Source organism: Ranitomeya variabilis, chromosome 5 (assembly GCF_051348905.1).
Source record: "Ranitomeya variabilis isolate aRanVar5 chromosome 5, aRanVar5.hap1, whole genome shotgun sequence".
Taxonomy (NCBI): Eukaryota; Metazoa; Chordata; class Amphibia; order Anura; family Dendrobatidae; genus Ranitomeya; species Ranitomeya variabilis.
Window position 1 is genome coordinate 472,104,218 of NC_135236.1, and position 15,446 is coordinate 472,119,663.

Below are 15,446 nucleotides of genomic sequence, written 5' to 3' on the forward strand. Positions count from 1 at the left end.
TTCTTCTTCACAAAGAAGAACCCTGCTCCAGCAGGGGAGGAGGATTTCCGGATGAATCCTTTAGCTAGGTTCTCTTGTATGTACTCAGACATAGATTTGGTCTCAGCTGCAGAAAGCGGGTAAATCCTTCCCCTAGGTGGAGAACGGCCGGGAAGAAGCTCCACAGGACAATCGTAAGAACGATGGGGAGGAAGATTCTCAGCCTCTCGCTTGTTGAAGACGTCAGCGTAAGACCAGTAAGGAGAAGGTAACCCGTCAGGAACTTCAGCAGGCTGGGTACGAGAAACCGGACATACAGACCGAAGGCAACGATCATGGCACGAAGGACCCCACCGAAGTACATCTCCAGTGCGCCAATTCAGTGTGGGCTCATGTAGTCGAAGCCAAGGGAGACCCAGCAGTAAGGCGTAGGAAAGGTTAGGCAGAACATAAAAAGCGATCTTCTCGCGATGAAGGGCCCCAATTTGTATCTCCACCTCTTCAGTGACGAGGGAAATTGCATCTTGTAAAGGTCTTCCATCCACAGAGGCGATTAGACGGGGAGTGTCCAAAGAGATTACCGGTACGCGAAGCCTCCGAACCGCCTCAAGACTGATAAAATTGCCTGCCGCTCCAGAATCCACATACGCCACCTCGGAAGATTGATGCTGGTTAGAGAAAAAAAGAATGGAAAGAGTCAAAGGTTGAGAGGAAACGCGGGCACCTAGGGAGGCCTCTCTTACCTGTCCTAGGTGGAAGAGTTTTCCGGTCTGTCAGGGCAACTGCGGAGTAAATGGGTTGCACTACCACAATAGAAGCAGAGGCCCTGGGTGCGTCTCTCTTTGCGGCGTTGTTCCGCCATTTTAACTCGATCCACTTGCATAGGTTCAGAGGTTGGAACAGTAGAGGGAACAGAAACGGGAGCACGAGAAATACTAGACTGACGGAAGGTAGCGGAGACAGGCATAGACCTCCTCTCTCGAGCAGACTCCCGCGAACGCTCCTGGAAGCGGAGGTCGATCCGAGTGGCGAGAGAGATAAGGTCCTCCAGGGTAGTTGGAGTGTCACGACCGGCGAGCTCGTCTTTAATACGGCTGGACAGGCCTCGCCAGAAAGCACCCACAAGAGCCTCATTGTTCCACCCTAACTCCGAGGCCAAAGTGCGAAAGCGGATGGCATATTGTCCAACGGAGGAAGAACCCTGACGCAGATTAAAGAGAGACTCGGTCGTAGAGGCTAAACGTCCGGGCTCATCGAAAACTTTCCGAAACGTCTCAAGAAAGTCCTCCAGGTGGCTGACAACGGGATCGTCACGCTCCCATAAGGGGTTCACCCAAGCTAATGCCTCCCCCTCAAGATGAGACACTATGAACGCCACTCTCGCCCGATCTGATGGATACTGAAGTGGGAGAAGCTCAAAGTGGAGGCGGCATTGATTTAAAAAACCCCTGCAAAGTTTTGGATCGCCAGAGTACCTGGGAGGTTTACCCAAACGAGGGGGAGGGTGAGCGGTAGACGGAGGACTGGAGTCAAGGGAAGAGACTTGTGTGACCACAGCTGGGGCAGACTGGAGACTAAACAAACGGTCATCAATAGAGGCCATATAACTCAGCATGCGGGATTGGGTATCGCGTTGCTGGGCAAGCTCTTGTTGGAGACTAACTAACTGGGCGGCGTTAACTGGGTCTGAAGTCTGTATCGAGGTAAGGCGGGACTCCATAGACTTCATAAAAGCCATTATGCACCGTTGGTTTTCACGCAAATGGGCTAGCTCTTTCTGGGCCGAGAAAGGGGTACCCGCGGGGTCCATGGCCTGATTGTACTATAGCGAACTAGGAGAGACAAGAGTGGACCCTCTGGACCGTGGGGAGCCCTACCCCTGGGCGAGCGACCTAGGTGATAACGACCCCTATACAGGGACCGCAAGGAGCAAGCCCAGAGGTCACTTACCCACGGTGAGATACCAGTAGGGACGGCTCCAGGAAGAGAGATAAACGAATGCAGGATACTGAGGAAGAATACGGGAAGCAGCTAGAGAGCCCGGAGGGCTGGGAGGCAGGAACGGAGCGGAGCTGAGGGAAGGAAAACAAAACAAAGACCATAGGTAAACCACAGGAAAAGAAGAACGGGGACTGCAGGTAACAACAAGGAGGAAACGGAGTGAACCAGAGAGAACCGGAAGGTAGCACGGTAAGGCACAGAGTGCAGGTATTTGAGCAGGGAATACGAAGGGCCAAACGTAATAGCAAACGTGCTAAAACAATCAGGCACCAGGAAGCAGGAAGAACTACCTTTTATAGGAGGAGCAGGAACAGGATTGGATGGAAAGAACATGTGACTTCAGGAGGAGGTAACAGAGACGCTGGGCCTGCGAGCTACAGGGAAGCTAGAGCGCCTGCGCAGAGAAAGAACACCTGCAGAGGAGCATGCAGACCGGGACGCTGGAGCGGTGGAAACGGCGACGCTGGAGCGTGCAGACCGGGACGCTGGAGCGATGGAACGAGGACGCTGGAGCGTAGCGGAGGATGTAACAGTGTGAAGAGCCATTGGGAGGTGTCCTGATTGTGATCTATTGTGAGGGAGTTCCTGGTAGTAAGGTGTGAAGAGCCATTGTGAGGTGTCCTAGCAGCTGAAAATTGGCATAAAAAAAAGCAGCAAAAATCTGCAGCAAAAAAATCCTGTGTGAACGTACCCAAAAAACGCACCAAAAACGCACCAAAATAACGCACCTAAATTAGCATAAAAAAAGCAGCAAAAAAAAGCAAAAAAGTCCTGTGTGAACGTACCCTAACAACGATCAGAGAAGTAAAAGTGAGAGCCACAGTGGGTCAGAGTAAAAAATATATTATATACCGTATTTTCTGGTGTATAAGATGACTGGGCGTATAAGACGACCCCCAACTTTTCCGTATAAAATATGGAGTTTGGCATATACTCGCCGTATAAGACGGGGGTCATCTTATACGCCCACTCATCTTATACGGCGTGTGTGGTGCGGATATTAAAAAAAAACAAAAAAAAACAAACGACTAAAAATAAAAAAATATGGGATATAGTTACCCTCCGGCTCTCAGCGGTGCAAGCGGCGGCCTCCGTTCCTTCGATGACGTCGCGGTCACGCGACCGCAACGCCAATCGAAGGTCCTTCACTCAATGCATCCTTAGGAACGGAGGCCGCCGCTTGCAACGCTGAGAGCCAGGGGCCATCGGAGGGTAAGTATAACCCTTATTTTTTATTTTTATTTTTTTTTAATACATGAATATGGATCCCAGGGCCTGAAGGAGAGTCTCCTCTCCTTCAGACCCTGGGAACCATACAGGACCGCTCCCTGCACACGCCGTACCTGGCGTATAAGACGACCCCCGACTTTTGAGATGATTTTCAGGGGTTAAAAAGTTGTCTTATACGCCGGAAAATACGGTATAGTTATATATTTTACACATACACAATTTTTTTTTTTTAACAAATAAAAATAGAAATTTAAGTAAAAAACAAAACAAACAAAAAAAATTATACACATTTTGTAACACTGTCCGGAAATCCCTGCCCCACAAAACTGTCACACTAGTTGACCCCTTAAATGAACTCAGTAAAAAATAAAATAAATAAACAGGGAAAAAAAACTAAGCTTTTTCATCTATCGCCGAACACAAATACAAATGATATAACTGGAAACATCATCTTGTCCCGCAAAAAAGAAGCCACCTCACAGCTCCATCAGCAGAAAAATTGAAAAAAAAAGTTATAGCTCTCAGAATAAAGCGATGCAAAAAAATATAACTTCACCTGCTGTTGATTGTTTCATTCTGCCTCCCAAAGATCACAGTAAGGCTATGTGCACACGTAGGAAATGTGGTGCAGAATTTTCTGCACTAAATCTGCATCTGCAGATTTGATGCAGTTTCTGTGCAGTTTCTATGCAGTTTCTATGCAGTTTCTGCGCAGATTCTATGCAGTTTCTGTGCAGTTTCTGTGCAGATTCTATGCAGATTCTATGCAGATTCTGTGCAGATTCTATGCAGTTTCTGCGCAGATTCTATGCAGTTTCTGCGCAGTTTCTGCGCAGTACAATGTAAATCAATGGGAAAAAAAAAAAGCTGTGCACATGGTGCAGAGAAATCTGCAGCAGAAACGCTGCAGAACTGCACAAAAGAAGCGACGTGCACTTCTTTGAAATCTGCAGCGTTTCTGCGCAGATTTTTCTGCACCATGTGCACAGCTTTTTTTTTTTCCCATTGATTTACATTGTACTGTAAATCACAGTGCAGTTCTGCAGCGTTTCTGCAGCAGAAAAATCTGCTGCAGTTCTGCACCAATTCTGCACTAAATCTGCATCGTGTGCACATACCCTTATACTTTTTCTCCGACTGTCCCACTCCGGGTTTTGTCTTACAAATACTGATAGTGTGAACGCGGCCTAAGGGTATGTGCACACGATGCAGATTTAGTGCAGAATTGGTGCAGAACTGCAGCAGATTTTTCTGCTGCAGAAACGCTGCAGAACTGCACTGTGATTTACAGTACAATGTAAATCAATGGGAAAAAAAAAAAAGCTGTGCACATGGTGCAGAAAAATCTGCGCAGAAACGCTGCAGATTTCAAAGAAGTGCACGTCGCTTCTTTTGTGCAGTTCTGCAGCGTTTCTGCTGCAGATTTTTCTGCACCATGTGCACAGCTTTTTTTTTTTCCCATTGATTTACATTGTACTGCACAGAAACTGCACAGAAACTGCATAGAATCTGCGCAGAAACTGCATAGAATCTGCATAGAAACTGCACAGAAACTGCATAGAATCTGCGCAGAAACTGCATAGAAACTGCATAAAAACTGCATAGAAACTGCACAGAAACTGCACAGAAACTGCATCAAATCTGCAGATGCAGATTTAGTGCAGAAAATTCTGCACCACATTTCCTACGTGTGCACATAGCCTAAGGCCATGTTCACACGCTGCGGGTTCCTCTGCGGGTTAATCCCGCAGCGGAATTGAAAATCTGCAGGGCAAAACCGCTGTGGTTATCCCTGCAGATTTATCGCGGTTTGTTCCGCGGTTTCCGCTGCGGGATTACTGCTGTACTATTGATGCTGCATATGCAGCAATATGCAGCATCAATAGTAATGTGAAAAATAATAAAAATTGGCTATACTCACCCTCTGACGTCGCGATCTCCCCGGCGCTGCAAGCGGCTGTGCCGACAAGGACCTTCGTGACGTCACGGTCATGTGACCGCGGCGTCATCACGGTCATGTGACCGCGACGTCACCATAGGTCCTGTTCGGCACAGCAACTGAGACCGGACGGCCGCGGGCAGCGCTGAGAGGTGAGTATAGCTTCATTTTTTATTTTAATTCTTTTTTTTACACTATTTTATGGTTCCCAGGGCCTGGAGGAGAGTCTCCTCTCCTCCACCCCGGGTACCACCCGCACATTAACCGCTTACTTCCCGCAACGTGGGCACAGCCCCATGCGGGAAGTAAGCGGTTCAATGCATTCCTATGGGTGCAGAATCGCAGCGATTCTGCACAAAGAAGTGACATGCTGCGGGTTGTAAACCGCTGCGTTTCTGCGCGGTTTTTCCCGCAGCATGTGCACTGCGGTTTGCGGTTTCCATAGGGTTTACATGTTAATGTAAACGCTATGGAAACTGCTGCGGACCCGCAGCATCAAAATCGCGGCGGTTCCGCGGTAAAAACCGCAGCGTGTGAACATGGCCTAAGACTCGGCTCACATTTATCCTGCGCTCTGCGCTGAGTGCTTACACCGAGGTTTTCGTGTAAATCTCTGAAATACGTGATTCAGATGGAACCTCTGGCGGAAGATTCCCTATAATGAGGCAGATGGAGGCACTATGGATGCAGTTTGACCTGTGATCCGGCGGTGTCAGTCTTTTTAGGCATGCATAAAAATGCGATCTACCAGTTTCTTGTTTTTCTGAAAAGAAGGGCAACACTGAACAGATGCCAGAGAGAGTCCACAGTAACTCTGCTGCTTCATTATAGTGAATGCATCCCTCGGGGGTTTTATCTAAAATCATGTCACTCGGAGATTTAGATGGAAACCCCGATATAAGTGCTCAGAGTACAGCACAGGATAAATGTGATCCCAAACATTATGTTAAATGTTCCCAATAAAAGCAAGTCCCCACTCAGGTCTGTCATCTGCTAACGGAAATATAAAATAAAATAGCGCTACAGCTCCTAACCTCCCAAAAGAAATCCAACAAAATTCTGTGCTCCCAAATCCAAATGCCCCCCTCCTTTCTGAGCCACACAGTGTGCCCAAACCACATTTAGCATCCACGTTTGGAATTTCTGTAGCGATGCGAGCCCGCCTAATTTACGAGTGCATGTCTCCAGAAATACCAGCCGGGCACTACAACATACTGCGCACTACAATGGCAGTTTGCAATTTTCAGTCTGCAACATCCACTGCTGCTTGTTTCTGGAAAACACCCATGGAGTCAAAATAGTCACTACATCTGTAGATAAATTCCCAAAGGGGTATAATTTCCAAAATGGGGTCACTTAAGGAATGATTCTGCTCTTGTAGAAATTAGGGGCTCTGTATATGTAGCCCGCATACTCCAATTATAAGAATTTCTGCGCTCCAGGAGGCAAATAGCGCTCCGTCCCTCCAGAGTCTAGCCGTATGGCTAAGCAGTACCATACAGCCACATATGGGGCATTTCCACATTCAGCAGAAATTGTGGAACAAATTTTGGGGCCATTTTCACCCATTTACCCGCGTCAAACTGTAAAATCTGAGGCTACAACAACATTTTAGTGGTAAAAATGTAATTATTCTTTCCTCACAGCAAAATGGTATAACATTTTTTGACACACCTGAGGTGTCAATATGATCACTGTGCCCCTAGATTAATTCATTGGGGGATGTAGTTTGTAAAATGAGGTAACTTATGGAGGGGGGGGTGTTCTGATCTGTCACCTTAGGGGCTCTGTCAAAGTGACATGGCGCCGTCAAACCAGTCCAACAAAATCTTAACTCCAATATGGCGCTTCTTCCCTTCTGAGCTTTGCACTATGTAGTTTTCCCCCACATATGGGGTATTGGTGTACTCAGGATAAATTGCAGAACAAGTTTCGGGGTCCATTTTCTCTTGTTACTGATGTGAAAATAAAAAATTAGAGCTACAAACATTTTTTGTGGAAAAAAAAAAAATTGGCATTTTTATTTTCACTGCTCCTTTTTATAAACTTCTGTGAAGCACCTGGGGGTTCAAGGTGCTTATCACACATTCCTTGTGGTGGGTTTACACTTTTTAGGCACATCAGGGGCTCCCCAAATGTGACATGATGCCCACTAAGGATTCCAGCCAATTTTGCGCTCCAAAAGTCCAATGGCGCTCCTTCCATTCTAAGACCTGCCGTACCCCACATATGGAGTACAGGCGTATTCGGGAAAAATTGCTCAACAAATTTTGGAGTCCATTTTCCCTTTTCAAAATAAAAAATGTGGGTTAAAAAAAAAGTTAAATGTTCATTTTTTCCTTCCACATTGCTTTAGTTCTCATGAAGCACCTGAAAGGTTAATAAACTTTGTGAATGTGGGTTTGAGCACCTTGAGGGGTGCAGTTTTTAGAATGGTGTCACTTTTGGGTATTTTCTGTCATATAGGCCCGAGGTCACTTCAAATGTGATGTGGTCCCTAAAAGAAAAATGGCTTCGTAATTTTTGTTGGAAAAAATGAGAAATCGCTGGTCAACTTTTAAACTTTATAACCTCCTAACAAAAAAATAATAATGTTTCCAAATTGGTGCTGATCTAAAGTGGAAAATGTTATTTATTAACTATTGTGTGTGACATGACTCTCTGGTTTGACCCCTTCACCCCCAAGGGTGGTTTGCACGTTAATGACCGGGCCAATTTTTACAATTCTGACCACTGTCCCTTTATGAGGTTATAACTCTGGAACGCTTCAACGGATCTTGGCGATTCTGACATTGTTTTCTCGTGACATATTGTACTTCATGATAGTGGTAAAATTTCTTCGATATAACTTGCGTTTATTTGTGAAAAAAATGAATATTTGGCGAAAATTTTGAAAATTTCGCAATTTTCCAACTTTGAATTTTTATGCCCTTAAATCACAGACATATGTCACGCAAAATACTTAATAAGTAACATTTCCCACATGTCTGCTTTACATCAGCACAATTTTGGAACCAAAATTTTTTTTTGTGACGGAGTTATAAGGGTTAAAAGTTGACCAGCAATTTCTCATTTTTACAACACCATTTTTTTTTTAGGGACCACATCTCATTTGAAGTCATTTTGAGGGGTCTATATGATAGAAAATACCCAAGTGTGACACCATTCTAAAAACTGCACCCCTCAAGGTACTCAAAACCACTTTCAAGAAGTTTATTAACCCTTCAGGTGTTTCACAGGAATTTTTGGAATGTTTAAATAAAAATGAACATTTAACTTTTTTTCACACAAAATTTATTTCAGCTCCAGTTTGTTTTATTTTACCAAGGGTAACAGGAGAAAATAGACCACAAAATTTGTTGTACAATTTGTCCTGAGTACGCTGATACCCCATATGTGGGGGTAAACCACTGTTTGGGCGCATGGCAGAGCTCGGAAGGAAAGGAGCGCCATTTGACTTTTCAATGCAAAATTGACTGGAATTGAGATGGGACGCCATGTTGCATTTGGAGAGCCCCTGATGTGCCTAAACACTGAAACCCCCCACAAGTGACACCATTTTGGAAAGTAGACCCCCTAAGGAACTTATCTAGATGTGTGGTGAGCACTTTGACCCAATAAGTGCTTCACAGAAGTTTATAATGCAGAGCCGTAAAAATAAAAAATCATGTTTTTTCACAAAAATGATCTTTTCGCCCCCAATTTTTAATTTTCCCAAGGGTAAGAGAAGAAATTGGACCCCAAAAATTGTTGTGCAATTTGTCCTGAGTACGCTGATACCCCATATGTGGGTGTAAACCATTGTTTGGGCGCAGGGCAGAGCTTGGAAGGGAAGGAGCGCCATTTGACTTTTCAATGCAAAATTGACTGGAATTCAGATGGGACGCCATGTTGCGTTTGGAGAGCCCTTGATGTGCCTAAACATTAAAACCCCCCACAAGTGACACCATTTTGGAAAGTAGACCCCCTAAGGAACTTTTCTAGATGTGTTTTGAGAGCTTTGAACCCCCAAGTGTTTCACTACAGTTTATAACGCAGAGCCGTGAAAATAAAAATTATTTTTTCTTTTTTTTTTTCACAAAAATGATTTTTTAGCCCCCAGTTTTGTATTTTCACAAGGGCATCAGGATAAATTGGACCCCAAAAGTTGTTGTCCAATTTGTCCTGAGTACGCTGATACCCCATATGTGGGGGGAAACCACTGTTTGGGCGCATGACAGAGCTTGGAAGGGAAGGAGCGCCATTTGGAATGCAGACTTAAATGGATTGGTCTGCAGGCGTCACGTTGCATTTGCAGAGCCCCTGATGTACCCAAACAGTACAAACCCCCCACAAGTGACCCCATATTGGAAACTAGACCCCCCAAGGAACTTATCTAGATGTGTTGTGAGAACTTTGAACCCCAAGTGTTTCACTACAGTTTATAATGCAGAGCCGTGAAAATAAAAAATCCTTTTTTTCCCCCACAAAACTTATTTTTTGGCCCCCAGTTTTGTATTTTCCCAAGGGTAGCAGGAGAAATTGGACCCCAAAAGATGATGTCCAATTTGTCCTGAGTACGCTGATACCCCATATGTTGGGGTAAACCCCTGTTTGGGCACACGGGAGAGCTCTGAAGGGAAGGAGCACTATTTTCCTTTTTCAACGCAGAATTGGCTGGAATTCAGATCGGATGCCATGTCCCGTTTGGAGAGCCCCTGATGTGCCTAACCAGTGGAAACCCCCCAATTATAACTGAAACCCTAATCCAAACACACCCCTAACCCTAATCTCAACAGTAACCCTAACCACTCCTCTAACCCAGACACACCCAACCCTATTCCCAACCGTAAATGTAATCCAAACCCTAACCCTATCTTTAGCCCCAACCCTAACTGTAGCCCCAACCCTAGCCCCAACCCTAGCCCTAACCCTATCACTAGCCCTAACACTAGCCGTAACACTAGCCCTAACCCTAGCCCTAACCCTAACCCTAGCCCCAACCCTAACCCTAGCCCCAACCCTAACCCTAACTCTAGTTCTAAGTCTAGCCCTAACCCTAATGGGAAAATGGAAATAAATACATTTTTTTATTTTTTTTATTTTTCCCTAACTAAGGGGGTGATGAAGGGGGGTTTGATTTACTTTTACAGCGGGTTTTTTAGCGGATTTTTATGATTGGCAGCCGTCACACACTGAAAGACGCTTTTCATTGCAAAAAATATTTTTTGCGTTACCACATTTTGAGAGCTATAATTTTTCCATATTTGAGTCCACAGAGTCATGTGAGATCTTGTTTTTTGCGGGACGAGTTGACGTTTTTATTGGTAACATTTTCGGACACGTGACATTTTTTGATCGCTTTTTATTCCGATTTTTGTGAGGCAGAGTGATCAAAAACCAGCTATTCATGAATTTCTTTTGGGGGAGGCGTTTATACCGTTCCGCGTTTGGTAAAATTGATAAAGCAGTTTTATTCGTCGGGTCAGTACGATTACAGCGATATCTCATTTATATCATTTTTTTTATGTTTTGGCGCTTTTATACGATAAAAACTATTTTATAGAAAAAATAATTATTTTGGTATCGCTTTATTCTCAGGACAATAACTTTTTTATTTTTTTGCTGATGATGCTGTATGGCGGCTCGTTTTTTGCGGGACAAGATGACGTTTTCAGCGGTACCATGGTTATTTATATCAGTCTTTTTGATCGCGTGTTATTCCACTTTGTTTGGCGGTATGATAATAAAGCGTTGTTTTTTGCCTCGTGTTTTTTTTTTTTTTTTCTCTTACGGTGTTTACTGAAGGGGTTAACTAGTGGGGCAGTTTTATAGGTTGGGTCGTTACGGACGCGGCGATACTAAATGTGTACTTTTATTGTTTTTTTTTTATTTTATTTAGCTAAAGAAATGTATTTATGGGAATAATAAATATATATTTTTTTTTTATTTATTTAGGATTTTTTTTTTTTTTTCTACACACGTGGAGAATTTTTTTTTACTTTTTTACTTTGTCCCAGGGGACATCACAGATCGTTGATCTGACAGTGTGCACAGCACTCTGTCAGATCTGCGATCTGCTGTGCAGGGCTGCAGGCTTACCAGCGCCTGCTCTGAGCAGGCACTCGGTAAGCCACCTCCCTCCCTGCAGGACCCGGATGCCGCGGCCATCTTGGATCCGGGACCTGCGGCGAGGAGGGAGGTAGGAGACCCTCGGAGCAACGCGATCACATCGCGTTGCTCCGGGGGTCTCAGGGAAGCCCGCAGGGAGCCCCCTCCCTGCGCGATGCTTCCCTATACCGCCGGTACACCGCGATCATGTTTGATCGCGGTGTGCCGGGGGTTAATGTGCCGGGGGCGGTCCGTGACCGCTCCTGGCACATAGAGCCGGATGTCAGCTGCGATATGCAGCTGACACCCGGCCGCGATTGGCCGCGCTCCCCCCGTGAGCGCGGCCGATCGCGTATGACGTACTATCCCATCTGTGGTCATACGGGCCCACCCCACCTCGACGGGATAGTACGTCAGATGTCAGAAAGGGGTTAAGGGCATAAAAACGAAAACTTTGAAAATTGCTAAATGTTCCAAATTTTCACCAAATTTCTGATTTTTTCACAAATAAACACAAGTTGTATCGAACAAATTTTACCACTAACATGAAGTGCAATATGTCACGGAAATAAAAAAAAAAAAAAGAATCTCAATCAGTGGGATCGGATGAAGCGTTCCAGAGTTATTACCTCATAAAGGGACAGTGGTCTGAACTATAAAATTTGGCCTGGTCAGGATGGTGAAAACAGGTTAAAGCGGTTAAGCCCATGTTCAGTATTTGGTCAGTACTTTACCTCAGTATTTATAAGCCAAAACCAGGAGAGGAACAATCAGAGGAAAAGTATAATAGACACATATGCACCACTTCTGGATTTATCACCCACTCCTGGTTTGGGCTTATAAATACTGAGGTAAAAAACTCACAAAATAGTGATAGTGTGAGCGTGGCCTAAGAATTTACTCACGTGTAAATTGATAATGAGACTCTTGCTGCTGACTAAACATGGAGAGGACCGATTCAGGGGAGACCCCCACATTGTTCTTCCAAATGTCTTCTGTATAAAACTCGACAGTGTGAGCCCCAGAAATGTGAGCACTCATCTGTAAGAATTGCAGCAAGCTTTCTATGGACTCTTTCACCTTGTCCGTACTCGGAGCTGTCCAGGAAGCATACATTTCCCTATAATGAAGAGATTCCATAATGTAAGATTGATAAAATACCATATGCATATTATTTGGGAACTGCGATGGATCACAAGAACACAGCAACATGAAAGACGATTTCTCCAACAGTTACACTAAATCCTTACTTAGCCTCGATAAGTGTTTCAAACTATTATTAGTTTCAGTGATTCATTAAAAGACGATCAAGAATCAAAAGGAGTTTTTTTTATTTGACAGTTTTTGTTATTTCAGAAAAAAAAAAGCTTTCGTATTAGAGAAATACATAGTCTTCCTGCAATTTCTTTACCAACAATGCAGCAGTATTTATAGTAGCAACAGTGAGACAATTATTACAGAAATCTCGATGGACTATTAGATGGGTTTCCAACTTTCAGAAAAGTGGACCCAGTAGGAGATGCTGGCTCAGTGATTGACTGCAGCAGTGATGAGAGTCGTCAAAGTTTGACACATTTGTCTCCTGCTGGAGGTCATTTTGCAGGGCTCTGGCAGTGCTCCTCCTGTTCCTCCTTCCACAAAGATGGAAGTAGCGGTCCTGCTGCTGGGTTGTTGCCCTCCTACGGCCCCCTCCATGTCTCCTGGTGTACTGGCCTGTCTCCTGGTAGTGCCTCCAGCCTCTGGACACTACGCTGACAGACACAGCAAACCTTCTTGCCACAGCTCACATTGATGTACCATCCTGGATGAGCTGCACTACCTGAGACACTTGTGTGGGTTGTAGAGTTGGCCTCATGCTACCACGAGTGTGAAAGCACAACCACATTCAAAAGTGACCAAATCATCAGCCAGAAAGCATTGGTACTGAGATGTGGTCTGTGGTCCCCGCCTGCAGAACCACTCCTTTATTGAGTGTATCTTGATAATTGCCAATAATTTCCATCTGTTGTCTATTCCATTTGCTCTCTCTCGACCAGCTGGTGCCCGAATATCAGCTAGTCGGATCCGGCAAAAAAAAAAACAGATCCGTTGCATCAGTTTTCACAATTTACAACGGATCCGTTTTTTTTCAAAAGTAGCCAGATTCAGCCTGACGGCAAAAACCTGATGTGTGAAAGTAGCCTCAGCTGTTTTGGCCGCTATTAAATACGGCCACCGCCTTTCAGGACTGATATACAGTATTCTACAATGCTGTAGATAAGCCCCCAGTCCGACCTGAAAAATAAGTTATATTATATTCACCTGGGGGGGCGGTCCGGTCCGATGGGCGTCACAGGTCCTGGTCCAGCACCTCCTATCTTCTTGCGACGCCGCAATCCTTCGTTTCACAGGCTCCCCGGAATCGCGCTGAAGTACTGCAGTGCGCAGGGAAAAGTCAGAGAGGCCTGGCACCTGCGCGCTGCAGGACTTTACTCTGCTCTCAACAGGGAAAATCAGTACGCATGCGCAGGAGCGCGATGCTGGGGAGCGATGAAGAAACAGGAGGGAGGTGTCGCAAGAAGATGGGAGGTGCTGGACCCGGATCTGTGACAACCATCAGACCCCCCCCCAGGTGACTATAACAAAACTTATTTTTCAGGTCGCATTATAGAATGCTGTAGATAAGCCCTGAAAGGCGATGGCTGTATTTTTATCAGCCGAAACTGCTGACAGGTGCCGTCAAGTGCCTCCAATAGCCGCAAGTGGATTCGAGAGCCACCCACAGCTGTTAACCACTGACAGCAGCATTTAACAGGTGCAGACAGAAAGCACGTCATTGATCCCACCCATAGGAATGCCTGACATGTGATTGCGGGGCAGCGATAGGTTATCATGACAGCCGGTGATCTGCGAAGACCCCTTGCCTGTCATCACCATTCTCCTGTGAACGCCAGCCCCTGGCCGTCCTTCATAGGATATTGAGATTTTTGCAATACATAGGTAAAGCTGAAGCACTGCTATACACAGCACAGGCGATCAGACAATCGCAGCTTCAAGTCTCATAAGGGAGCTATTAAATGAAGTAAAAAAATAATAAATAAGTTTTAATATTACAAAAAAAAAAAAAAATTAAAATCACCCCTCTTTTGTCCCATTAAAAATAAAACAATTGAAAAAAAACCACACATATTTGGTATCGCTGTGATCAGAAATGTCCGATCTGTCAAAATATAAACTAAATTAATCCAGAAAAAAACAGAAGAATGAGGAAAAAAAATTAAAAAAAAATTACTATTTTTGGTCACCGCAACATCTACCCCCCCCCCCCCCAAAATGGTATCAATAAAAACCATCAGCTCATGGCGCAAAACATAAGCCCTCACCTCTGAATAATGAAAACGTTGCAGGTCTCAGAAAATAGCGACAAAAGCAACTTTTTTTTTAAACAAACTTCTACATTTTTGTAGATCAACTAAATAGTAAAAAAAAAACATACACACATTTGGTATCTGTGTGCTCATAATGACTTGGAGAATCATATTGCCAGGAGGTCAGATTTACCATAGTGAACACTGGACAAAACAAAAATAAATGTGGAATTGCAATTTTTTTTGCAAAGTCCCTGCACATGGAATTTTTTCTGCCCGTTTTCCAGTACACTAGATCATAAAATCAATGGTGTTGTTCAAAAGTTCAACTTGTCCCAGGAAAAAAAAAACAAATCCTCAGTTATATGGCTGGAAAAAAGTGATGGCACTGGGAAGAAAAAAACGGAAATAAGGAGGTGAAAGCGGTAGTGTGGAGCCACTCAGCCAGCCAGTCTGCAGAGCCACCCAGCTTTCCCCGACTCCCGGACACCACCAGTGTGTGGCACAGGGGGCAGTCAGGCAGGCACTTCCCCTACCCATGGCTGATAACAGGGAACAGCAGCCTGCACACACACACCATGCCCTGCCATAGACACAGGCGCACCTGGCATACTCACACGTCTGTGCAGCCACTGACTGCCTATGGTCCTAGAGAGTGCCGCCCTCTACACACGTGACTCAGATCACGTGGCTAAAAGAAAACACCGTCACAACCGAAGCCGGCAGATTATTGGAGGCGAGCACCGGCTTATTACTGCTACACGCTGCTCTCTAGCCACAGATGCATGCTGGGAGTGAGGCTGATAACGAGGGGGTGTGGCTGCGTCATCTCATTACGCAATAACGTCAGTGGACGCTGA

At 45.0% G+C, this 15,446-nt stretch overlaps 1 protein-coding gene across 8 annotated transcripts in view; it reads right to left on the reverse strand.

The window, feature by feature from the left end:
- The window catches only part of METTL25 (methyltransferase like 25), a 290,596-nt gene extending 275,159 nt beyond the window's left edge, over positions 1 to 15,437 (reverse strand). For 4 of the 8 annotated variants that reach the window (XM_077265471.1, XM_077265469.1, XM_077265465.1 and 1 more), the window contains exons 1-2: positions 15,204 to 15,337; positions 12,145 to 12,359 (exon numbers count right to left, since the gene is read on the reverse strand). In XM_077265471.1, the coding sequence (XP_077121586.1) occupies positions 12,145 to 12,355 (211 nt within the window). In that variant the 5' untranslated portion in view covers positions 12,356 to 12,359; positions 15,204 to 15,337. Of the gene's footprint in view, positions 1 to 12,144; positions 12,360 to 14,601 lie in introns of all 8 variants that reach the window. The other 4 variants (XM_077265467.1, XM_077265466.1, XM_077265473.1 and 1 more) reach the window with 4 other exon arrangements.
- Positions 15,438 to 15,446: the final 9 nt, after the last annotated feature.